Source organism: Corvus moneduloides, chromosome 17 (assembly GCF_009650955.1).
Source record: "Corvus moneduloides isolate bCorMon1 chromosome 17, bCorMon1.pri, whole genome shotgun sequence".
Lineage (NCBI taxonomy): Eukaryota > Metazoa > Chordata > Aves > Passeriformes > Corvidae > Corvus > Corvus moneduloides.
This window is the reverse complement of record NC_045492.1, coordinates 14,810,016-14,833,221: the sequence shown is the minus strand read 5'-3', so window position 1 is coordinate 14,833,221 and position 23,206 is coordinate 14,810,016. Positions and strand designations below refer to the sequence as shown.

The 23,206-nt window shown below is 49.8% G+C and overlaps 2 protein-coding genes and 3 non-coding genes across 5 annotated transcripts; all 5 read left to right on the top strand.

Moving 5' to 3' along the window:
- The first annotated feature begins 4,078 nt into the window (after nt 1-4,078).
- Nucleotides 4,079-8,376, top strand: LOC116452702. The gene is made up of 6 exons (XM_032127372.1): nt 4,079-4,172; nt 4,386-4,713; nt 4,802-4,914; nt 5,728-5,824; nt 6,778-6,817; nt 7,815-8,376. Exons 1-6 carry the CDS (start codon nt 4,079-4,081, stop codon nt 8,049-8,051), a joined length of 909 nt encoding a protein of 302 aa, XP_031983263.1. The 3' UTR covers nt 8,052-8,376.
- LOC116452791 lies at nt 4,649-4,733 on the top strand. The gene has a single exon (XR_004243605.1). It is a non-coding gene; the product is annotated as a small nucleolar SNORD12/SNORD106 (small nucleolar RNA).
- LOC116452790 lies at nt 5,537-5,627 on the top strand. Its single transcript, XR_004243604.1, has one exon. It is a non-coding gene; the product is annotated as a small nucleolar SNORD12/SNORD106 (small nucleolar RNA).
- Nucleotides 6,491-6,580, top strand: LOC116452789. The gene has a single exon (XR_004243603.1). It is a non-coding gene; the product is annotated as a small nucleolar SNORD12/SNORD106 (small nucleolar RNA).
- Nucleotides 8,377-16,402: 8,026 nt separating the features above from the next.
- Nucleotides 16,403-21,895, top strand: LOC116452701 (somatomedin-B and thrombospondin type-1 domain-containing protein-like). The gene is made up of 5 exons (XM_032127371.1): nt 16,403-16,637; nt 16,933-17,127; nt 18,044-18,122; nt 18,623-18,799; nt 20,980-21,895. The coding sequence occupies exons 1-5, from the start codon at nt 16,403-16,405 to the stop codon at nt 21,095-21,097; spliced, it is 804 nt and encodes a 267-aa protein (XP_031983262.1). The 3' UTR covers nt 21,098-21,895.
- The last annotated feature ends 1,311 nt before the right edge of the window (nt 21,896-23,206 follow it).

Sequence of the window (23,206 nt, the reverse complement as noted above, 5' to 3'; positions counted from 1 at the left end):
GTAATGTGGGTACAGTTTGTTTTTTGTGCCACAGCGTTAGTGCAGCTGTGTTAATGGGAGCTCAAGCTGGACTTCTAAGTGAAACTTTAAAGTTAACTTAAATGAGGAACCTGGCACAGCCGGTGGATGGGACTTCTTCAAAGTAGAGACTTAAACTGTTTCCTTGTTTGATTGTAACTTGAGCCACAACCTTGCCTTGCCTCAGCGATGTTGGGGGCAGTGCTGCAAACCAGAGCTCCGCTCCTGCCCCGGCACTGGCCCCGGCACTGGCCCCGCAGGCTGACATGTGTCAGTGTCTCGTTCGAGTGTGAGCTACAGTCAGTGTTTCCTTACCTGTGACCTGCAGGAGCAGTTCCTACACCTGTGTGCAGTGCCCGCAAGAACTCCTGCCACAGAGAGCAGTTCCTGCAGGTGCTATCTCAGCTAAATGTCTTGGCCATTTTATTTGCATCATCCAGAGCAATCAGGCCACAGGAACTGCAGACCAGATTGCATTGAATCATGTTGGGTGTAATCATTATAAGCAAAAAACCCCCAAACATTGTAAAGGTTTTTTGTTTTTAAATTTTTTTACATTTGTAGAACTAAAATGCTGTACATTTAAAAATTAAAAGAAACTTGCTAGGCTGAGGCTTTGTATTGCAAATTTTTCCAATTCAGAAACTCCTTACTAAACAATTCCTTTTGGAAAGCAGGGAGCACACTGACAGCCGTGGGCCTGGGTTCTCCCTGCCTTCATCTGCTGCTGTTGAGTTTTCTCCTTGGATGGGACTAGAGCCTGCTCTTGGGATTGTTCTGCAGCAGTCACTTGTGGCTAATGCTGTGTTTTATAAGAACCTGGATTAAGACACTTTGCCACAGGAAGCTGCTCAATGCTGTTAAACACCCTGATCCCCTCTTGGGGCTGTGTAAGAGAAGTGTCTCCTCTTCCAGACCTCGCTGCAATCACAGCCTCCTGGTGAGAGACTCCGTGGCACCGTGTGGATTCTGGGTAAGCAGACGTGAGCTCTGGGTAAAAGTGGGGCTTTGCCTGAGTACTACAGTCCTTTGCTTTTCCTGTTGTCTCCTCTGTGCGTGATGCAGCAAAGGCAGGAGACACAGCTGAGACAATGTTCTTGTTTCTCCTCAAACTGACCCCCTTATTTCCCCAGCCTTTTAACCTTGCAGTCATTCTGCATGCAGGGCTGCCCAGGGCAGAGCCGGGAGGGCTGGACTCACTAGCTTCCACTTCTGGTTTCAGTGCCTGAAGGCCTGACTCCCCAAGGAAGAAATGTGACTTTGTGGTCCATCGGTCTTGGTTTCAGGATGAAGATCTTAAAGAATTTGTGCCAAAGTTTTTGGGACTGTTGACCTGCAAGATAGCTAAAACGCACCTTTTAGCTCTTGTAAAAGGCTCTGTAGGAGAGCTGAATGGGAAGCAGCCTGGAGCCATCCATTCTGTGAATTTCGTGTTTGGGATTTTTCCTATTCTAAAAGAACAGTGTGTGTGATTTCGCAGAAGCTCATGAAGTATTTTTTCCAAGCCCCATCAGTGTGACTTTTATTTTGACTATCACAGTGAAGCTGCTGACCCAACAGTTTAGGGAGGTCTTTTCATGGCTTTCTTGATGCCTACCTTTTTTTTTTTTTTAATAAAGTCTATTTGCTGGAAAATCACAATCTGTATTAGAAATGTCAAGAATACTGTAGGCATCTGGTGCTGATTTTCTAGTTTAGGTTGTTACATCAGGAAAGCAGAGGTTGTATCCCAACTAAAGTTTGGATTTCTTCATGTTCAGTTCAGCTTTTAAAAGAACCCTGAACATATGTAACAGTTGTTACATATGTAACAATGTAACAGAGTTAATGAAACACATGAAACATTTACTCTAACAAGGCCTTTCAGGAGCATTTCATCTTTTCCCAAGTCTCCCCTGCCCGGAGAAAACAATGATCCTGTGCTGGCACATAGGAGATGCTGACAGAGTCTCTGTGAGGGCTGGCAGAGAATACAAATACATTCTCCCGGGGCTGTGGTACTTAAAAAAACCCAAAACGTGACTTTTAGCTATTTAACCTGACCCTAGGCATGCCTGTGAGGCTGGGCAGGGGCACGGGAGTGTCCCCCGATGCCCCGGGATGGGCTGTGGGGCACCAGAGCTCCTGTTGTATGGAGACAAGGAGGAGAACTGGGACTGAAGAGACTTTTGCTGTCTCTTGAGGAACTTCCTGAGTCCAACGAGACTGACTGAGCTAAAGACATTTTCCACTTGGTTTTGCCAAGGAGAATAAAACCCAAACATAAAACCGAATAAATTTAATATTAAATTCTGCTGCAGCTGTTGACTATCTCAGACCTCCCCGCTTTCCCTTCCTTGCCAAGCTAGGCAACACGAACACGAATCACGTTTACAGTTCCTTTTGTGTTGTGTGTGTGACAGGGGTTTGCAGTGTAACAAGATTAGTTTTCCCTGTAATTCTCTTAAAATGTCCTTCCTTTGATTGTCTTTTCATCTTTTGGTGTTCTGGAACTTGGATTAACAGCATTGAGGTTTATTCCACAAGTCCTGTTTGATAAGCTGCTTTCAAAAATTAGTTGCATACAAACACAATTTGGAAAAAGCATTTTAACAGCTGAATTAACCAGTTTCTGCCTGACATCCTGTAAGGCCCATTTATCTCCCTGCAGGATGTGTGGACAAGAAGGTGAATCAAAAAAGGCATGCTTATCTTTCAGAGCATCTAAAACAGCTCCTGTGGCTGCCCCAGGGTATTTGCAGAGCCCTGGCTCTGTTTGGAAACCAGCCAACACGTTCACCAGGTGGCTTTTTCCTGTTCTCATCGCATTTCAAGCACGACCTTCCCCTTCCACTGGTCCCAGAGAATGCACTCCGCTCCCAATCAGCTTGGTCAGGTCCCCTCATGACCTGATGAGGTGGTAGGATCTGGTACCAAGGTAGTGTCTGGTTTGTGAAGTGCTGACAGGACAAGTCACACACTGCCGACCCTTCTCACACCTTGGAATGAGTGACCAAGTGGCTGTGCCTCCTGTCGGGGTAGAACCTGTGTGTATTTTACAAACAGAAAAAAACAAAGCATGGAGCCACGACATGATTGTGAGCTTGTCTGGACCAAAGCTTCTTCCTGCAGCACGCAGCTGTTCATCTCCTATGTTTAGTCTCAGCTGCTGTAAAGGCTTTTGGCTTTGTCCCTCTCCCTGCCTGTGCCCTGCGTGGCTCCATTTCAACCCCATCTCTTCAGCTGCTGTTACTCCAGAGACACAAGTTCCTGCCCTCCCCGGCAGGAGCTGGGACGGAGGGAGGGAGGGAACAGCTCGGGATCGTGTGGTAGCAGGTCCTGCAGTACGGCCACCCCCGGGGAGGGCGAGCCGCCGTGCCTGGCTGACCTCGCTGAACACCAAGAGATGCACAGGCTGCTGGAGTGTAGGGCTCCGGGAATACCTTCCACGTGTATTCAGGGATGTCATGTGGAGTGTCTCCACTAGAGCCCGATGACTGAATTCACACCCCGTTTCCAGGCTGAATTTTTAGCTATAAAAATCACCACTCACGGTAGTGCTTGGGTTACAAACTGGGCTGTTTTCATTCAAGACACATCCTTTGCTCTTTATTCCATTCCTCACGTCACTCAGTGGCAAACTATTTAACGCAACATAATTCACCTGTCTAAAGCACCTAAAAGCCAAGTACCTGACTCTGATGTGTACCCCAGACAGGAGCAGGGTCCCCCCGCGACACAAACCCAAGCCGAGCTCCGGTGCAGCAGCAGAGGCCGACCTAGGGCTGAGCGGGCAGCACCGAACAGACTGCCGGGGCTGCTGCTCCGGCCTGACGGGATCACGGGCGTGATGGATGTTGGCGCTGCAGCTGCTCGTGCTTTTGGACAAGTCACTGAACATCTCTGAACTGTTGTTTTGGTTTTTATTTTTATTTTGTAAGAGAAAATTAAATGTCCAAAGCCACGCTCGCCCATCCCGGTAAAGAATACCACACATACAGATAGCCCGAGTTCCGCTGCTCGCCCCCCTTCGCCCGCCCCCGGCCGCCTTCATCTGCCCACAGCGCAGCCGGGCCTCGCCATGCGGCGCAGCGCCCGGCCCGCGCGGCACCGCGAAATGGCGGACCGCCCCTCCAGCCGTGCCTCCTACCGCCTTCCCCAGCTTCCAGCTCGCGGCAGCGGCGGGAGGATGATCCGGCCCCCCTGCGGGCGGCGGGGCGGGGCGGGGATGGGATAGAGCAGGAGCGGCTCTGCAGGACCGCCACGGCACCACCCGACATGGCGGCGATGGCTGCCCCTCAGCGCGGGCGAGCAGGGCGGGCCCGGGGCGGGGCCTGCGGAGCCCATAAAGCGCCTCGCGCGGGCCCTCGCGGCCTCTTTCTCCGCAGCGGCCGAGGTGCGTAGAGGTACTGGTGGGCTGGGCGGATCTGGGATTCCCCTCTGCCCCTTCCTGGGTGGGTGGCCGGGCCTCTGCGGGCGGCCCGGGGCGTCTCCGTGCCCGCCCGCCCGACCGCTGAGGCATCCGCCCGTTCCGTGTGATCGCCTCGCTCCCGCTCGGCCTCGGGTCTTATCCCCAAGGGCCCCTCACCGGGCTCCGGCCGCTCTTCCCTGGAAGGTCACACGGAGCTTCCCCGGACGTGTCCAGGCGTTCGCTGGTAGAGGTGATGACTCTTTCCCCGTCAGAGCGACAGTGTTGACTACCGCTGTCCAAGCCAGGTCGTGTCTGATGCACCAGCGGAGCGGCCGCGGGCCGGTGCTATCTGTCCGCTGCCCCCGGTGCTCACTGTGCTTTGTTTCCCCGTAGGGCGCGGCAGAGCCCAAGGCGCCGGCGGGAGCCCCGTGCCCCACGCCAGGCCGGCGATGAGGGCACTTCCGCGGCGTGCGCCGGCAGGCCCGAGCCCCTGCCAGGGCCCAGCGGTAAGTGCAGAATAACTGTTCCGTACTGAACTAAAACCACACGTATTTATATTTGCTCTTTCAAAAGAGATATATTTGCTCAGTTTCAAAAGAGTTACTGACTTACTTGGGCCACGCATTGTCACTGGAGAGGTGCCGGGTGTGGGTCCCTCCCGCAGGAGCCCCGCGGGCAGAGACCGCAGCCCGGGATGGGCGGTGCGTGGCGGCTCCGGGGCTGTCCGGGGGTCCTGCCCTGCCCCGGGCACCGTATGGTGCTCATGAGCTCGGGCGGCTGCACGGGCAGCACGGCGCCTGCCGGCGGAGAACGAGAGCCTCGCATGGGCACCAGACCTGGGGCTGCAAAAGGCAGAAATGATCTGTTAATCTCTGCCTGATGCCTCTTTTTCTGTTAAGGGTCTTGGCTGTCTTGAGCTCTGCTCTGGAACCCCCATGTGTCAATGTTCTCCATATTTTTAAGGAATATTTCCCTGCCCTGTGTACCTGTAGAGCATGCCAACCAGCCACCTATTTTGGGGGAAGGATTTACATGAACTCCATCATTGCCCGTGGCTCTGCCAGGGAAAGTGTGAGTGTGGCACAGCTGCCATAGGTGTGCAGCCACAGCTCCAGCTCCTAGGGACTTGCTGGTGTAAGTGATGACTGATTTTTTTCCCCATCAGAGCGACAGTGTTGATTTCTTGCTCTTCAAGCCAGATCATGTCTGATGCACCAGTAGGGAAGTGCTGCTGTGTCCCACACCCTGGTGTTACCAACTGTCCAAAACATTGGAATCAGGGGCCTGGTGCTGATGGTTCCCTTTGGCTTTACCCCCAGGGCACTGTGAAGGCAGAAGTGGGGCTGAGCCTTGGGGAGACCTGAAGTTAAGGCTGCAGCTGACAGTGAAGAAGTGTGTGATGTGGGCAGTTGTCTGGTTTGCTCCATCATGCCTGAACCTCTAGCACATAATGGTAAGTCTTTGAATTAGGTGTGAATCACATGTGTAAATTAAATTTTAAAAGTAGAAGGGAGGGGAAAAAAAAGAAGAGGGGGAGGAAATATCTTTCTGCAAGGGAATTGCTTCTGGTTTAACCCTGGAGACCAGACTGAGGAGTGTTAGCCTAGGTATTGCAGAAATGAGAGTACACGGAGGGCCTTCTGTTCCATCATGTCCAAAGTGAATGGCAACCAGCAGGCCAAGGAAGCTGCAAGCTGCCCATGTGTGTGTTGAGGTGGAATAGCATGGTGGCTTACTGCTCTGTCCTGTTTGCTTCCCTGCTGCATTGTGTTCAGAGGGCTCATTTTAAGGGCACTGTGCACAGAGGTGTGTGGGTGATGGGCTGCCCTGAGCAGCTGCCCCATTAAGGAACAGGAACCATTCTGGCTGAAGTGTGTCCCTGTGGAAGGTGCTGCTGGCAAGGCTTTTCTGCCCTGACCCTTGCTGGCCAGGTTAAGGGAGTGTGAAGGGATTGCAAATGTGGGCATGGCTCTGCTACTTCCTCTGCTATTAGATCATGGTGCTTGTGGCTCTGCCAGGGAAGGTGTGAGTGTGGCACAGCTGCCATAGGTGTGCAGCCACAGCTCCAGCTCCTAGGGACTTGCTGGTGTAAGTGATGACTGATTTTTTCCCCATCAGAGCGACAGTGTTGATTTCTTGCTCTTCAAGCCAGATCATGTCTGATGCACCAGCAGGGAAGTGCTGCTGTGTCCCACACCCTGGTGTTACCAACTGTCCAAAACATTGGAATCAGGGGCCTGGTGCTGATGGTTCCCTTTGGCTTTACCCCCAGGGCACTGTGAAGGCAGAAGTGGGGCTGAGCCTTGGGGAGACCTGAAGTTAAGGCTGCAGCTGACAGTGAAGAAGTGTGTGATGTGAGCAGTTGTCTGGTTTGCTCCACCATGTGTGCCCCTGTGCCAGGGGAGAATGGTAAGACTTTAATTCACCTATGTTCACTGGCTTAAATAAAAATGGAAAGAACACCTTTCTCCAAGGAAGTTGTTTCTGCAGTGCCTTGACAAGGTAATGTCCCTGGAGATTTGGCAGAGTGATTAGGATTGCAGAAGGGGCCCTTGTAAGTGCTAAAACCTGAGTATCCCTGTTGAAATACTTCAGTTTCCCTGCAGGGAAGTTCCTGTTAGCTGAAGCTCTTCCAAAAGACCTCAAATTAGTGGCAGAGGGGTCTGAAAGGTTTTGATTCAACTTCAAGGGCATAAATGTAATGTTTTTGTCTTGCCCCATTTAAGCAGTGCTAAACCAAGGTACTTCTTGCAGAGTCTGGGAGCTTTTGTTCTTCATACTTTTTGGGTTTCCCCCCCACCTCTGAATGGGATGTTCTCAATGTCTTGAGAAGTGGATGAAAGTCATGCTTTCGGCAATGTGTCTGTTTGCAAGAGAAGGATTGCTTTTGGTGTTATTTTTTTTACTCGAAGATCAACTGTGACGTTTGAAAACCTGTCTGGTTAGCATTTCACTAATTCTTTAGAAAGTGTGCTTAACATAACTTCATCAGATAAACTGCTGTTGCCACTGGCTTGTCCAGTTCCAGCCTCCTGTTGCTGTTCAGGTGCAGCTGCTCTTTCTCCAGGGAGGCTGAAGTCTCTGAAGAGCAGGATTGTGCCCTCTGTGTGCTCCTGGATGCAGTAGGACACAAGTGCTCAGTTCAGATGGTGGAGCTGGTTGAGCTGCCTGAACATTTCTCTGGCACTCTGCTCTGTTAGATCCCCCAGGCTGATGGCATGTCCTGCTCTAAAAGCTCCCACAGTGCAGTTTGAGTTCATCCTGTTTGACAGGGAGAAAGCTTCTGCTCTTTGCAGAGCAGCCCTTGTCTAATGGTGGTTTTTATGGGGGCTGGGGTGATTTGAAAGCTGTATATTTGCTGTTGTGGTAGAGTGGACAGACACAATGTTGCCTGTTCTCTTGACAGGTTGAGACTTATAAGAAGTTGTCCTGGGCCCTCCGGGGGTTTCAGTGCTCTGCTAAAGAAGATGGATGGTTCTGCTGCTCCCATGCTGCTGCCTGGGATCCTCATCCAAGCCACAGCATTCACATCACCCTGCGACAGCTCTGGTCTTTCCTCAGAGCTGTCAGGCGTGATGAATTTGTCTCCTGCCAACAGATAGAGGGTGTTACATTTTTTGTCCCCTGGGTACAAGGCATGTAACTGGAATGTATGCTGGAACTTGCTGCATGTTTAATGCAGTTGGATGCTTTTGTCTGCAGGGGCTGCATTCCTTGCCTGGAATGTTATCCTGCCACAGTCATTAAAGGCAAGGAAAATGCTCCTTGGAGCAGTTGTCAGGTTGGGAGGATGGCCTTGTGTGTAAGGAAAGGAGTCAGGGCTTGATTCTCCCCTGCCAATCCAGAAAGCTTTAGTGGTGTATCCCTGGCAGTCTGTGAAGAGGGCAAGGGGTGTCTGGATGCTGCAGCACAGTGTGTTTCTGTACTGTTGAGAGCCTGTTTTTAATAAAATCTGAGCACTGGGTGAATTTGGCTGGTGACTGAAATTCTCTTGACCCACGTTTAACAGCTCATTCCTGGATCTCCCAATTGTTTGGGGAGTTGGAGAGCACAGCAACAGTGTGCTGCTGTGAGTGATAATGGAGCTGCCTGCTGCCTCAAGCCAGGAGATGAGGCATGATCTCATGGAACAGAGCTCCACACACCCTGGAGTAGAAGTGCTTGGCTGAGGCTGTGGCTGCTGCTGTGCTGCAGGTATCACGAGGGCAGGCTGTGCTCAGCCACTGGACAAGGGTGGTCCCTCAGTTAAATAAAACAGTTCCAGTGGTTTTGGGAGGGGACTTTTTGATGTCTGAGCTGACAGTGGCCTTTGCCATGTATGCTTGTTAGGAAACAGCAATGATGGAAAGTCGACTACTATTCAGCATTCAAAGGAGTCTTCAATTTAATTGAATCGAGATTTTTCTCATTCAATTAATGTAAGCAGTGTGATCTCTTGAAACTACATATTGATGAGGGACCAGAACTGCTGCTAGTATAATTACTTCATTAATGTAATGAGCAGACCTACCAGCAAACATCCTGTAGGGAGGAGAGAGTGCTGCTTGTCCAGTGGGAGCTGGAGGCACAGATGCAGCTTAAACATGTTCTTGGCATGTTTTACTACCTCTGCAAGAACAGTTGCTCAGGTCGGGTTTCAGACTGTTGCTATTGCACGCACGCATCAGGATGCAATTTCAAACTGTTGGTAGGGTGCTAATCCCAGGCAGCCCCTGACTGCTGGGGGCAGGGTCTGGGTTCCTGGGAGCTCGGTTTGGGTTCCTGGGGGCGCAGGGTCTGGGTTCCTGGGGGCGCAGGGTCTGGGTTCCTGGGGGGCAGAGTCTGGGTTCCTGGGAGCTGGGTCTGGGTTCCTGGGAGCTGGGTCTGGGTTCCTGGGGGGCAGGGTCTGGGTTCCTGGGGGCGCAGGGTCTGGGTTCCTGGGGGGCAGAGTTTGGGTTCCTGGGGGCGCAGGGTCTGGGTTCCTGGGGGGCAGAGTTTGGGTTCCTGGGGGGCAGAGTTTGGGTTCCTGGGAGCGCTGGGTCTGGGTTCCTGGGGGGCAGAGTTTGGGTTCCTGGGGGGCAGAGTTTGGGTTCCTGGGGGGCAGAGTTTGGGTTCCTGGGAGCTGGGTTTGGGTTCCTGGGGGCGCTGGGCCAGGCCCAGCCTGCAGGGGGCGCTGTGCGGCCGCTGCCGTCCCTCAGGGCTGCACCGGCCTGGCCCAGACGGCGATGCACCCAGAGCCCCCAAACCCAATGCACCCGGAGCCCCCCAAAGCCGATGCACCCAGAGCCCCCCAAAGCCGATGCACCCGGAGCCCCCCAAACCCGATGCACCCAGAGCCCCCCAAAGCCGATGCACCCAGAGCCCCCCAAACCCAATGCACCCAGAGCCCCCCAGACCCGCTCCAGTGTCCCCAGAGCAGCCGTGACAGAACCTCCCGGGGCACGGGGAACCAGTACACACACTGCTTTAGCTGTAGCAGGCATGGGGGCAGACAACCCCATTTGAAAATCTCTTCCTACGTGCTTTGATAAGAGGTAGGGATGAGGAGGTTTAACTCCGGCTTTAAAGCAGCCTGACTTTTGCTGGCCCTGGCCAGCTCCTGAGTTTGTCTATTGGTTGACTTGAACGAGATGGAGGTCAGGAAGCGTTTTCTCGACAAAGGCTGACTTGCAGCTCTTCCTCTGCAAACAGAACTCCCTTGCAGCTCTCAGCAGCCTGCGAAGCAGAACCACGGCATGTCCACATTCGGTGCTGTGGGGGCTCTGCGGGTCAGTGGCCAGGCAGAGCTGTCAGTTCTATCAGTTGTAGCAGAAACAGAAACCTTCCTGTAGGTACTTGTGCAACTTTCTAAACTGAAACCTGGAGTCACTCACTGGCTGGTATGTTTAAGCAAATGTTTACTTTTCTCAAACAGATCTGTTTCTTGGTGGCGTGAGCATTTGAGAGGAAAATAGCACATATTATTTCTCTGTCTGATGTTGCTTTTAATAGAAATTTTCATACACAGGGAGAGTTTTAACATTTGTATTCCCAAAGACCCAGGCATATTTTGACTGCATGGTGATTATTATTCTTTCTAGACCCATGTGTTAGCTGCTGCATATTATCTTATAGCAAAGCACAGTCCATTACTTATTGCTGCTTCTACTTGCTGTGTTATTTCCTCTGCTTCCATCTCTGCTCAGTGATAAGATTATCTGACACATCAGCTGTGTTGATAGGCTGGATATTTCCATGGACAGCCAGCGAAGCACAAACTTGAGTTTGTGACCACCCAAGGAAGATCCAGATTTTGGGACCCTCAGACTGTTCCAGGCAGTAAGAGGAAGGCTTTGTTTTGAAGCAGAGCATTTCTGTCTCTTACAGCATCCAGTGTTTTAAACAGATGTTCTGCAGCTATAACTTCTAGACTATAGACTCTTCCATGTATTTTGGCAGATCCCTTACAGTGGTGGAGTGCAACAAAATGTCTTGGAAATGGAAACAGGCTCAGGACCCTTTCTATCCATGTAATCCTGAGAATCTGCCTGATTTCTTTAGTGCTACATTTGGGAAAATGTCCACTGGACTGTCTATACTTGTCTGTGCCTGTTGCTTGCTCTGCTCAGTTTTGAATGCTGTGACTGGGTCAGCTTAAAATCTTCCCTCTAGTGCTTAGAATAAACTTGACTTCCTCAGTCTTAAAGCAAATACTAAATCCAGGGGCTGGCCTCATTTCTCTACTTTGCAGACTCCCTCAGGTTCACGTAACACTCTTCAGCGAGGATCTCCAGGGCCGGCAAGACCTTTGGAGGTGCCGTCTCAGTGCTGACTGCATGAAGCAAGGCACGTTCCTCCAGATCCAGCAGGGTAGCAGGTGTTCTTCCTGTGGGCTGGGGAGGCTCAGCTGCTGCACGAGGCTGGTCAGTCAGTAAAGGCAGCCTCATGAGAAGCTGCTTGCCCAGACAGATTCCCTGAAGGCTGTTCATGAAAGCTGCTCCCTGGAGGTGGGTCTTGCACCCAGGGGCTGCCCCAGAGCAGTCCCACACCTACTTGCTCCTCCCACTGTGGGTGGCTGCAGTGTCTTCAACAGCCTCCTGGTTCAGGGCTGCTCTTTAACTGACAGGTGAGGCTTTTGCTTTTGATCCTCCCACACACACTGGAGTACCCGGACTTCGGTCTGGGAAAGAGCCTGTCCTGTGGGCAGCAGCTGCCTTCCGGGTACCATTTCCCAGTGAGAAGAAATACTGAGCTCTACCTCTGCCCTTGTTGAGCAGCTTGGAGTATGTGTACTCACTTTGTGCTGCACAGTTGCAGCAGTGGTGGACATTGTCTTAACCCCCCACCAATGTTTCCAAATCTGGCCTGCTGATGAAGAGAGACAGTTGTCATGTCATGCAGATGGCTTCAGATCATTTGAAGCCTTACAAGAGCAGTGCTGTAATTGTTATACTGGCTTGGCCTCCATTCATGTTTGCAAGAATTTAGGCTAATAAGAGGGTATAAAAACATATTTTCTCTGAGATACAGCCCTTATGGGAGAAGATCTGTCTTGAGAGTGAATCCATTTTTCAGCAGATGTGGATCAGGCCCTGGACACCACCAGTTTAAAGCAGACTTTTCCTCTGAGTATTCGCCATCACTGTTTTACAGCAGGATATTTATAGATGCAATTTTCTTGGTAATCTATAGAGGAGGACTGGAATTTACAGAGAACTTTTTAGTCAGCACTTTATGTTCCTGAGGAAATGCCTTAGTAGGGTTTAGGAAAAATGCCTGGGGAAAAGGCTGTTTGCCAAAGGTGCCAGAAGCAATGTGCATCCTCTAGTGGCTCCTGGCATATGAAAACCTGGACCTCAGGCACATGCTTCACAGCAGCTGCTGCTGTGTCATATGGGTGACATACTTTGTGCTGCTGGTCATTATTTCCTTCTGTAAGCCCTCTCTGTCACTCCTCTAAACTATGGCCAGAGTCCCACCAGTCAGTCTTGCCTCTGGAACCACCAGAGTGCTGTTGAAGTTCTCCTGACTGAAGTTGCGGCCTGTAAAGTAAGTAGCAACATCGGCAGGAGTGAAAGGGATGCTGGTGAGGTCTCATCTCTCAAAAGGAGCTACAGTGACTTGGTGAATGTTTTTGCGTGCAGACTTGGGTTTTTGTTCTGACTGAGCTGACCAGGTAGACCTGCTGTTCCATAGCCTTTTTGCAAGTTGAAGGCTTGGTGAGGAGGGGACAACTCCTGAGTTATCTTGTTAGTTTATAAAGCAGTTGCAAATCTGCTCTTTACTGTTCTTTTCCTGCCCTGTAGAAAAGTACTTGCAGGAATAGTGCAGAGCAGGGAGAGGATTGACAGAAAACAGATCGGGTCTGGGTGCAGGGTCACCAGGCTGTGCGGGCTGGATATGACAGGCACAGAGGATGGCCCAGCCAGCTGCCTGAGAGATGTGATTAAGTCTTCCTTTCAAGTAACAAGTAGGTGCCTCACAGTTACCCTGTGTTGCAGGCTGCTGGAAGGGGCATTGGTGGGTTCTCTCCCTGCTCTTTTTCCTTTCTTTTTTTTTTTTTAACCAAAACGTAAACCATTGTCTCCTCTGAGCTGCCTTTTTCCTGTCTGAATGGTGACAGGGAATCTAACAAAGGCATCTATCCATGGATGAGTCTAATGATTTTCCCTCACACTGAAGAGGAAAGCTCACCATTATCTGGGTGTTGTCAGATGTTCCCTCTGCCTAATGACAGGAGTCTGTCCATCAATCACAGCATTGCTGTTTCCCCAGCTGTGGCTTGAGAGCTGGGAACAGGAAGATATAAAGCTTCCTGGGAGGTCTGCAAGGCTAACAGAAGACAGGATCTCTCAGGCCTTCAGGAATGCAGCACTGGGTTCAGCCACGGGTGAGTTGTGGTTTCCTGTAGGTTTGCCTGATCATGACAACTATAGAGGATTTCCTAGAGAGGGTGAGGTGGTAGCCTTGTAGAGAGAGTTGTAGCAGTGTTTATTGCAGGGTTCATTCATCTTTATTTTCCTCATATTCCACTTCCTCAGGAACTGGAAGAGTAGGAACAGTGCCCTTGTCCTGTGAGAGCTGTATGCATGCTGCCCGGCCTCTCAGCTTCTGCAGCTGTAACTCATCCCACTTGCTGTCATATTTAGCTGTGACTTGCTGAAAGCAGAGTAATTGGCAGCCTAACTTTTCTTGTAGAAGAAAAAACTGGTCTTGCTCCCTTTGGACCATGTTGCAAAGGACTGTGCACATCTGGACTGTGCACATCTCTACTATGCACATCTGGATTGTGCAGTGCTGGTAAGAGATGTTACTCAGGTCAGTGCCTGTGGTTTTCTGCTAATATGGTCTAGATGTGACCTCTTTCATTGTTCAGATGTCTGCTTCTGACTGTTTTCTTCAAGGCTCTGAGTCAGACACTGCTCATAGCAGTGCTGTGCTGCAGGTGGAAAAAGAACATACAGCACTCTTAATTTTTAATGCAGGGTCACACAGGTCTATGGAAATACAGTTTTGGAAAAAGCAGCCAAAGAAAGCTCTTAACTTGTTTCTCTATGATGTCTTAGGATAAAATCCAGGTCCAATCCTGTTCAGTCCTGGTCCACAGCAGCTGTGAGGTCTGTAGGCAGCTCTGGTCATTCAGCCAAAGGCCTTCCTTTATCATCCACAGCACAAATCATCTGACTTGTCAAAAATTGCTGGTGATCACACTGTAGAACGTGTGTTGGGACTCATGGGCTGAGTTCTGCAGGCAGCAGAAGAAAGCGTGATCCTACCAGAAATACCAGAGAGCTGGACTTGGTTGTCGTCCTGTGTAAACTTGTTGTGAGGTCCCAGGGCAAAAACAATTCCAAAAAACCTGGAGGAGAAGGTGCAGTTAAACCTTTTCTCCCCAAAAGTTACCATCCTCTGTTTGTATTGCTCTTAAAACTTCTATCTTGACCAACTATGCTTTTCATCAACAAAAGAATGCCCCTTTTTATACAACAGGGAGCACCCACTGGTGTTACCAAGGACATCCCTGCAAGCTGTTCTGCTCCTGAACTTTTCCCTGTATGACAGACTAGCCACATTTCCTTTCTGTAAAATCACGCTTGCTTGGCTCCAATACTCCTCACAGGGCCAGCAAACCCACCCAGACTTGGCAATTGTCTTGCAAGAAATCTGTTGCTGGGCTGATGTGGTCCAGCATGGCTTGGGCCATGTTTCCTTGGCATCTTCAGAGCCTGTCAGAGGGAAAAAAAAAAAAAACCAAACCCTAAAAAATCCCCAGGGCTATGTCAAACCAGAACAAGGGAGAACTGCTGTCACTCTGGGAATGTAAGAAACAAAGTTTGCTCCCAAGAACTTGCTGGGGAGGGGGGTTGAATAAAATCCCTACTGAGATGCCTGGACCCAGATCCAATTTTCCTAACCGCACAGGGTCAGTCAAAATTGCAGTCTTTATGCAGACCCATAGCTTTCTGAAGCTTATTTTCATTCAGTCTGTGTATCTCAGAATAATGTGAAGGTGCTCCTCCTACCTCAGTTGTTGGCGGGGGATGTGGAGCATCGCAGCATGGGTGCTGGACCAGGGAAGTGTGCTCTGTTACTGCCCCTCGGGGGATTGCGCAAGAGCCGCACCCGCCTCTGGTTTGTGTGAACTATTAGCTGAGTAATGCAATCTCCTTTTGAATGTCCTTCCTGTTCTAGATCAAGAACGAGACATGCATTGGTTAAACGACTTACCCGAGGTCACAGAGTAAGTGACTCATTGGCAGAGGCAGAAATTAACACCTGATATATTTAAATTCCTGCTTCCTAGACTCCACAGCTACTGATTTCTAGTGCTCTTTCCTCTCCCAGCTTTTATGCCTCTTGCTCACTGAAGGATTTGTTACATGTGCGATTTCCAAGGTGACAATATGACCACTGCCAAGAAAATGAGATGCCTGTTCTTTGCTGCAGACATCTAGTGATATACAAAAAAGCTAAAGTTTTTTTTATTTCTTATCTTTTTGGAACATTTTACCATGTCATGCCCAAGCTGATGCAGTGTCAGCATGCCTCCAGAATTGTACATGCTGAAGGTGTTAACCTGTCCTCTGATGTTATTTTCTGTTTTTCTAGAAACATCTTTGCTGCAGTTTCCCTGAAATGGGAATGCTTTGTCCATACCCCGTCTTAGTACAATAGCATAATTGCTTGCAAAAAACCCCCAAAAACCAGTGGGTGGGTTTTATAAATCCCAGTTCAGTGTTCAGCAAGGTATAACATCTGTTGTGATCAATATTTTAGAGCAAGCCTCTTTTGATTAAAAAGTTACAGTAAAGCCTTTTGATTTGTACTGAATAGCTAGATAATTCACAGGAGTAGCTGTAATCTCTCTAAACTTCTTGCATTTCGAATTAAGAAGAAATTACAGGGTAATTCTGTAGAGAGGTAGCATAGCCAGCTGGATCGTGTTCCTTAGGAGCTGCTGTACCGGCAATGAAGTACTTTCTGTTTTTTAATGGCTCCTGAGGTATGCTAGAGTCAAATCCAGCAAAAATATTGGTCTCCTTTATAATCTACTTTTTATGATAATCTTTCGATAATCTGGTGGGTAAATGCCAGCAGTCAGGGCTGAAGAGTTTTTGGTTTGATGAGTCCACCGAAAGGGACTGTCGGGTGCGCGGCCAGCGCGAGGTGCCACAAAGAGTGTGGCAGGAGATGAGGGTATTGGTATGAGCGGCACCTGCCGCCTCAGGGCGGCGGCTCGGCACTGGCCACAGCCCCGGCACGGTCCGGTACAGCCCTAGTACAACCCCAGTACAACCCCAGTAAAGCAGGCACAGTCCCGGTACAGCCCGGCACACCGGGCCCCGGACCGGGGATGCGCTGACACCGTGGTCCCGGAGAAGCGGCCGCCACAGGACTCGCCCCAGCGCCGCCCGGTGTGGCCGCCTCCTGCCGCTTGTGGGGGCCGGGCCGGGCCGGCTCCTCCGCCCCGGCGCTCCGCCACAGCTGGGGGGGGGCAGCGGGCGGCGGCAGCGCAGGTGGCGGAGCTCCGAGGCCATGGCCGGCAGTCCCTGCTGGCTCCCGGCGCTGCTGCTGCTGCTGTCGCTGCCACCGCCGGCCCTGCCCCGCCGCGCCTCTGGCTGCGCCGCCCGCGGGCTGTGCTGCCCCGGCCGCGACGCCGCCTGCCTGAGCGCCGGCCGGCGGCCCGACGGCTCCACCGGGCCCTGCTACTGCGACCAGGCGTGCGCTCGCACCCTCGACTGCTGCCACGACTACGCCCAGGCCTGCACAGGTGAGGGACTGCGGCCGCGGCCGCTCCCGGCCCCGCTGCCCCCGAGCGGACCAGCCCCCTGCTCTCCTCGGGCTCTGGCTGCGTGTCCGGGCACCACCGGGCTCAGTGCGTCTTGTGGGGTCGGTGAAGGGGCCTGGAGGAGAACTACTCAGAACTGCCCAAGAGAACTATGGGACAGGTCTAAAATAAGGAAGGTTGTGCTGAGCTATGTCAAAAAATGTTATTTCTGGAGCAGGCATTTCACTGGCATCATTCCTTTAACCTTCCACATCCCCATTTGTTGCTCTTCTTCCAGTGATCCCCTGTGTCGTATCTCAGTGGAGTGCCTGGAGTGGCTGCGCAGAGCCTTGTAAGACAACCTATCGTGTCCGGATGAGGCACATCATTCAGGAGCCCAGGAACGGGGGAGAAGCATGTCCTGCTCTGGAGGAGAGGGCTGGCTGTGTAGAGTACTGGACTCAGCAAGGAACAGAGTGCCAACAGTCCCTGAGTAAGTCCATTGAAAAGTGTCTGGGTAGTTGTGGGGAGGACTCTGGTTTGGGTCAGCAGAGCTGATTTTTACTCTATTTGAAGAATTGTTTTTAGACACCGGGATGTTTGCCATGGGCCTGCCTGGGCTAATTGAGAACTGAGCTCTTCATGCAAGGGCTTAGACACATCCTTCCCAGGACAGTGTTGGAAGTGGTACCTGCTATTTACTGTGATCCACTGTGTCTCAAAAGTGAGATGTTACAGGTCTGCTGTGCTCTCACTTATACAAGTGTAAATCTCTGAAAATTTTGGTAAGATTGGCAGATTTATGTCTGTTTAAAACTTCTGTAAGTGGGTGTTGAACACTTTTTTTTTCATTTTTATATATGTATTTTTTTATTTTATGAGTTATCTGCAAAAAGTCACAAAAGAGCAATACCTCTCAAGGCCGAGATATGCCTTCTCTGCACTGGAGCAGAGTGCAGGCAAGGGAGACCTCCAGATGATTTCTGGAGAAAAAGCCTGGGTTTAGTTTGTTCAAATCAGATTTTCATGGAACACCTTTATGATTCTTTTAGAAGAGTTGCTTGTCATTTTGGTTGGTATTTTGGGGTCAAAATCTGTCCAGTCTGCAAGTGACTTCTTCAAACCTGTTGAGAGCTGGCATTAAGCGAATATTGCCTCCCCCTGTCTTTGGCTGATCCTGTAAGTAGGCTTACTCTGCTCAGGCAAAAATCTGTCAGTTATACAGATTCTCTTCTGAGTGGAATGGTTGACAGTGATGGATAATATGAAAATACAAACTTAGAATTGTTTTTGTTGCCTGTTAAAACCCTATGACATTAAAAGCTCATCTTTTCTGTTTTGCAGACATAAAGAGCCTTAGAGCAGCATTGCCACTGATGCTCTGTACCCTTTCTCTTTGGTATACACAGTCCCGGCATTAATAACTACAGGAGGGTTTGGAAAAGCGAGGAAGAAAAGAGCTGCAGCTGATGCCAGTGAAAGGGCAGGGTAAGTTGGAGGCTCAGCTCAGGGACTCAGCCATATGCCACCCACAGAGTCTCTCTGGTTGCAGGAGGGAGATCATCACAAGGAAAACCTTTACAGACCAAATCTTAGCTCCTGTCACAACCTGCTCTATGAAACCTGTTCTGAGAGGAGATGATAGAGGAAGTGTGGCTCAGCAAGTGGGTACCAGACTTGGAATTAGATTAGTCAAATGCTTGACCAGTCTGTGTCCCTACTGGTAAAAACAGATGCCAGTCATACCTGATATTTTTTATATGTTAGCTGAAAGCATCAGCAGAATAGTTTTATTCCCTATTTAACCTTGTCAAAATGCAGGTACACCACGTGTTCTGCTTTTAATGACCTTGGATGGGGGGATTGTTTGGTTTGGTTTGGTTTTTCTTAGTTAGTGATCTGTGGTCTCACAGGTGAGTGTGGCTCTGGCAGCCCCGTGCAGGGCCTCCCCTGGTTTTTGAGCTGACCCGCCATTGTTCGGTTGGCAGGTACTGTGTGGAGTTCCAGCTCGTGGCCATCACGCCGGGCTGCCTGCACAACCACCACTCCTACACTCGCTGGATGCATTACCTCAGGGAGGGCCACACCATCTGCGTGGAGTGTCAGCACCCGGCTCTGCACTCCCCGAGTCAGCATTGCTATGGCGATGGCACCGGCAGCCAAAAGTGAGAGTTTTAGCTCTTGTTTCCGTGTTGAATTTTTCATTCTTCTCCCTTGTTCCGCTTGTTTCAGGGTCGCAGTGCACTGCATGCAGCTCTCTGGAGCACTCTATGTATACTAACTGCTTCTTGTTGTGTACCATGAGTTTCTTGCAGAATTGAAATGATGTGGTGGAGCTCATGTAATAAACCAGGGGCAGAGCCAGGAGTGCATGTGGGAATACCTGCACTCAGTCTGCTGAATCTCACTCACTTTAGGGTGGCACAGTTGTGGAGTGTAAAGACACTCCAGCCTTAGTTCTAAGGTTAACAGTCCTGTCAGATGTCAAATAAAGCCAATTCTATTTCTTATTTTTTAGCACTGGGGATTTTGTTTCTACGGGTGACCCTCTATGAGTACTTCTGGTGAGTGGTAGCTGGCTTAGGAACTTGGGGTATGTGCTGGCATCTGAGGTGAGATGGAGGTACTGTTAAGTCTCTGCACATTCAGCATCCTTACCCTTGAGAACTGAAGAAGTTTTGGGGTGATAGATGGGGACCACCCAGGTTGTACAAGTTAGGTAAGCTCTGGCAGGGATGAAGGATGGCTTGAAGCTGGGAAACACATCTGGGGCAGAGCCAGCAACAGAGAAGTCCTGGCTCCCAAACTCTGATGGTCGCTGGAGGCACAGTCCAGCACTGCCTAATCCTGGTACCTCCTAATCCCATTGTTTGCTTACTAAAGGCACCTCTGAAACTGACTGGCAGCCCTGCCTGAGAAAATCATTGCCCATCAGTGTTGGGCAGGAGTATGTTTCAAACTTATGTAAAGGTTGAAATAAGCATGTTTGTTAGAACTAGGAATTCTAAAGTGGGATTGTCAAGCCTCAAGCACACAATGTTGCGCTGCCAAAACTGCCAGTGATGGCCTTTGTGTGCAGGATTTTTCTCAGTCTTTCAGGAAGAGGAAGTCACAATAGAGTTTTTTCCTTTCTTCCTCAGTTTGTTATGTAAGCTTTTAGATAAGGAAGGAGAAAATCTTAACTGCTGTGGCCAAGAGTAGCTCTTACCTGCATTCAACATGTAAGTTATTATAAAAGCTTACAGTAATGTTATTTTAATAAAACTCTGTAGCCAGCCAGGAGCATCAGATGAAGTGAAATAAAAGATATATTCAGGAATTCATTTCCTCATTGGGCTGCAAAAAGAGGGGATAACGTCATCCACCTGATCTGCTGAAGAGCAGTGTATGTGGAATGGAAGCTCCAAAAAAAAGAGCACTGTATCCTGTGGGAATGATCCTCAGATGCTGGCAGGCTGAAGACTGGAGAGAGGCAGCAGTAATGGAGTTGGGGTGAGTGGTTCCCTGAAATCAGGACTCAGCCCACATCTCAGCAGATATCTTAAGTCCATCCCAACTGAGCAGAGCCTAGAAATTGTTCCCAGAGTCCTGCTGTAAGATGAGCTGGTGGGTCCATGTTGTTATAGACCTGTGAGAGCCAGCAGGGAAGCCAGCTACTTGAGAGCTCACATGTTTAAGGAGTAAAGGTAAGGCTGCCGCCCAGAGTTTTGGAGGGTGTGGAATTGCTCTGTGCACAGCCAGCTTTGTCTGAATCCTCCCTGTGCAGATTCTGGTATTTTGAAATGACCCCAAGGCAAGAGGAAAATACAGCAAGCCTTTTCCAACCATGTGTGATGCATGAATCGCAGCTCTCAAGCGTGACACCTCATTAAGCCAAGGGCAGGCATATCTGGAGCAGAGCAATAATTCCAGTTTCTGCAGAACTATAAACCAAGCAGAAGTTAGGGGTCTTTGGGCTATCTGTGGGCAGCTCTCTGCATAGGACAAGAGTTGATCCAGTTGTGGTAGCTGTGCTTCTCCGACGGTCAGGGCTGGGAGATACCGATGTATTTACTGAATGGTAAAATCTGGGAAGGGGCACAGTGCTACAGAAAAATGTCTGTTCCTGTCACTGTTAGGTTTTACTTCACATTGGTACAACCTGTGGGCCTCACTGTGGCTGCTGCTGCTGCTGCTTTACAGTGGTAGAGAGGCAGAACCGGGCCCATGGAGTGAAAATGGATGTTCTCAGACTAAATGGGATTTACTGGGTGATTTAAGCCCTATTGTACCTCGTGGTGACTGCCCTGCAGTGGAGGTGCAGCTCATTTTCTCTCACCTTCTCCCTGTAATGACTGTGTTTCAGGAATCAGCTGTTGCACTGGCAGGCAGTGGGGAACCATCGATGCAAGGGAACCTGGAGGAGAATTCGCCAGCTGGACACTTGCTCCTGCCCTTCTGTTCACAGCTTCTTGTTCATCTGACTTCTCCTGGCAGTCCCAGCAAGCCCCAGTGTGCGGCAGCAGCAGGAGCCAAAGCAATGACTTCTCCATGTTGGAGGCTTTGCTTTCACTGCCTTTTCAGAGGTTGCTGGCTGTACAGGGGCACCTGGAATCCTCTCTCTCTCTGTGTGTTCCTCAATTTCCAAAGAAATCAGGCTGGCTGGGAAGTGCTGATCTCTTTTCTCCCTGAGAGAATCTTGTCTGACCTTGATGACTTCTTGCAAATTCCCCCTTTTTTGAAAGGAGTGAGAATTTACCAAATAACAAATCAGACAAAAAAGGCCATAAGAACTCAGGTTTAATTATTCTTTTTCTAAAGTCTCAATGAGGAATCAACAATGCAGAGTAAATTAACTCAAGTGCCTTCTTTTTGTGGCAACAGCACTTTGTGGATACTTCCTGCTCATGCTTGTGTATCTGTTCCTTCTATTTTCACCCTCCCTGGTCTCATAATTTCATTTGGCCCTCAGTCTTACAGAGGGTTGATCTTGTGCTGCTGAGGTAATGACAGAACTTGGAAATGTGTTCGTCAAATCTGAGGATAGGAGGTACCAGGGACAAACTGGCCCTTGGAATTCAGGTTCAAGGAACATCCCTGAGTTGGTCCAAAATGCAATACAGTCCTTGGGCTCTAAATAGGAAGTCAGCTCAGCTGTGCCAGGAGGGCTGACTATAGCCTTGTGTTTTTGACTGGGAAATACTTGAAATATTTTCCTTATATTCTGCTGATTAGTATTCATACATTTCTATAAATGAAAATAAAGGAGACTGGAGACCTTCTCCCAATGTCTGTCTGTTTGATTAATCTGTGTGGTGCCATCTCTTTAGCTTCTTAACCTGTCTAATTTGTTCCAGACAGGAACTCGCTGCAGGGTGAGGTCAAGGTCATTGCATTTGTCATGCCCAGGTGAGTGGCCAGGGCTGGCTCCAGCAGAGAGTGTTAATGCTCAGCCCCACCTCTAGTCTGGAATCGGATCACAAACCCCTCTAATAACCATGCTGAAGGTCTTGCACGGAGACATCAAGGGGCACTGTGGGTTTGTGCTGCAGATGCTGAGGTGTGTGGTGGGCCATGAGAGCTCTGGAAGCGCCTGATGCCTTTGGCCAGTGCAGTAGGGATTTGAGAGCAAGGGTCTGCTTCTCATGGTGTGTTACAAGCTGTCTGTGAATTAAAGACTCACAGGGGTTGATAGCATCCCAGAGTAGGAAAATTTTAAGGAAAAAAACAAAAGGTCTTCACTGTTACGTTACTTCATTGTGTAACATAACCTGTCACTAACTTGTGGCCTGCTCAAGAACACTTGCAGGTGTGTGAGCGAAGGGGTGTGATCCCCAGAGATGGGTTGGGAATAAATCACTGGAGGATGTAATTTTGGTTTTTGCAATGAGGATCTCTGTCAAGCTGAAAGCCAGTTTCGTTTCTTGGTGGTCTTTAATCAGAGTAGCATTTTGTCACTGGAAGGTTTTCTTTGTCCTGCAGAAGACCCTTATTGAGCCACCGGATCCTAAAGAGGCAGGTGGTCATTTCAGGAGCAGAATGGAGGCAGATACTGGAAGAGTTTTTCATTTTCAAAATCTACCCAAACTGTTGATCATGGGAAACCCTGCTTTTACCACATTCTTTCAGAATTGAGTACTGAAGCTATAAAGGGTGCAGGTTTTTTGTAGTAGTTTTTAAAAAACTAAAGTCTTCCACAAGGGTTTTTTTCTTGCTGCTGCCTCATCCCTGAGAGCTGATAACATTAGGTCTTAACAAGAGCTACTGGTGGTGGCATGGTAGGACTGCCAGGCCTTTCCTTCTGTCTCTGTAACCTGGAGATGCAGCAGTATAAAAGATTTAGCCCCCGAGGGACCCTCATAGCAGCTGTGTTTCTGCACAGGCTGTCACTTGATGACACAGACATTGCAAATGTCTCTGCATCAGCACATGCTAAAAAGGGTTGTACAGTGTGCTGGCTTCACCTCCACACCATGTGAGACTGTACAAACAAATCCTGTTGGTAAATTCTTGGGGGAAGCATGTGTGTGAGAGAGAGCAAGAGTGAGCCTTTTGAGTAGAAGGTAATGAAGTTGTCAGATCACTTTCCCTAC

Coding starts and splice junctions, on each gene's coding strand:
- LOC116452702 (XM_032127372.1), top strand. CDS start 4,079: ATGCGGCGCAGCGCCCGGCCCGCGCGGCACCGCGAAATGGCGGACCGC. Junction 4,714..4,801: donor ACTACCGCTGTCCAAGCCAG/GTCGTGTCTGAT, acceptor GTTTCCCCGTAG/GGCGCGGCAGAGCCCAAGGC. Junction 5,825..6,777: donor GTGATGTGGGCAGTTGTCTG/GTTTGCTCCATC, acceptor AGCAGTTGTCTG/GTTTGCTCCACCATGTGTGC.
- LOC116452701 (XM_032127371.1), top strand. CDS start 16,403: ATGGCCGGCAGTCCCTGCTGGCTCCCGGCGCTGCTGCTGCTGCTGTCG. Junction 16,638..16,932: donor CTACGCCCAGGCCTGCACAG/GTGAGGGACTGC, acceptor CTCTTCTTCCAG/TGATCCCCTGTGTCGTATCT. Junction 18,800..20,979: donor GATGGCACCGGCAGCCAAAA/GTGAGAGTTTTA, acceptor ACTGTGTTTCAG/GAATCAGCTGTTGCACTGGC.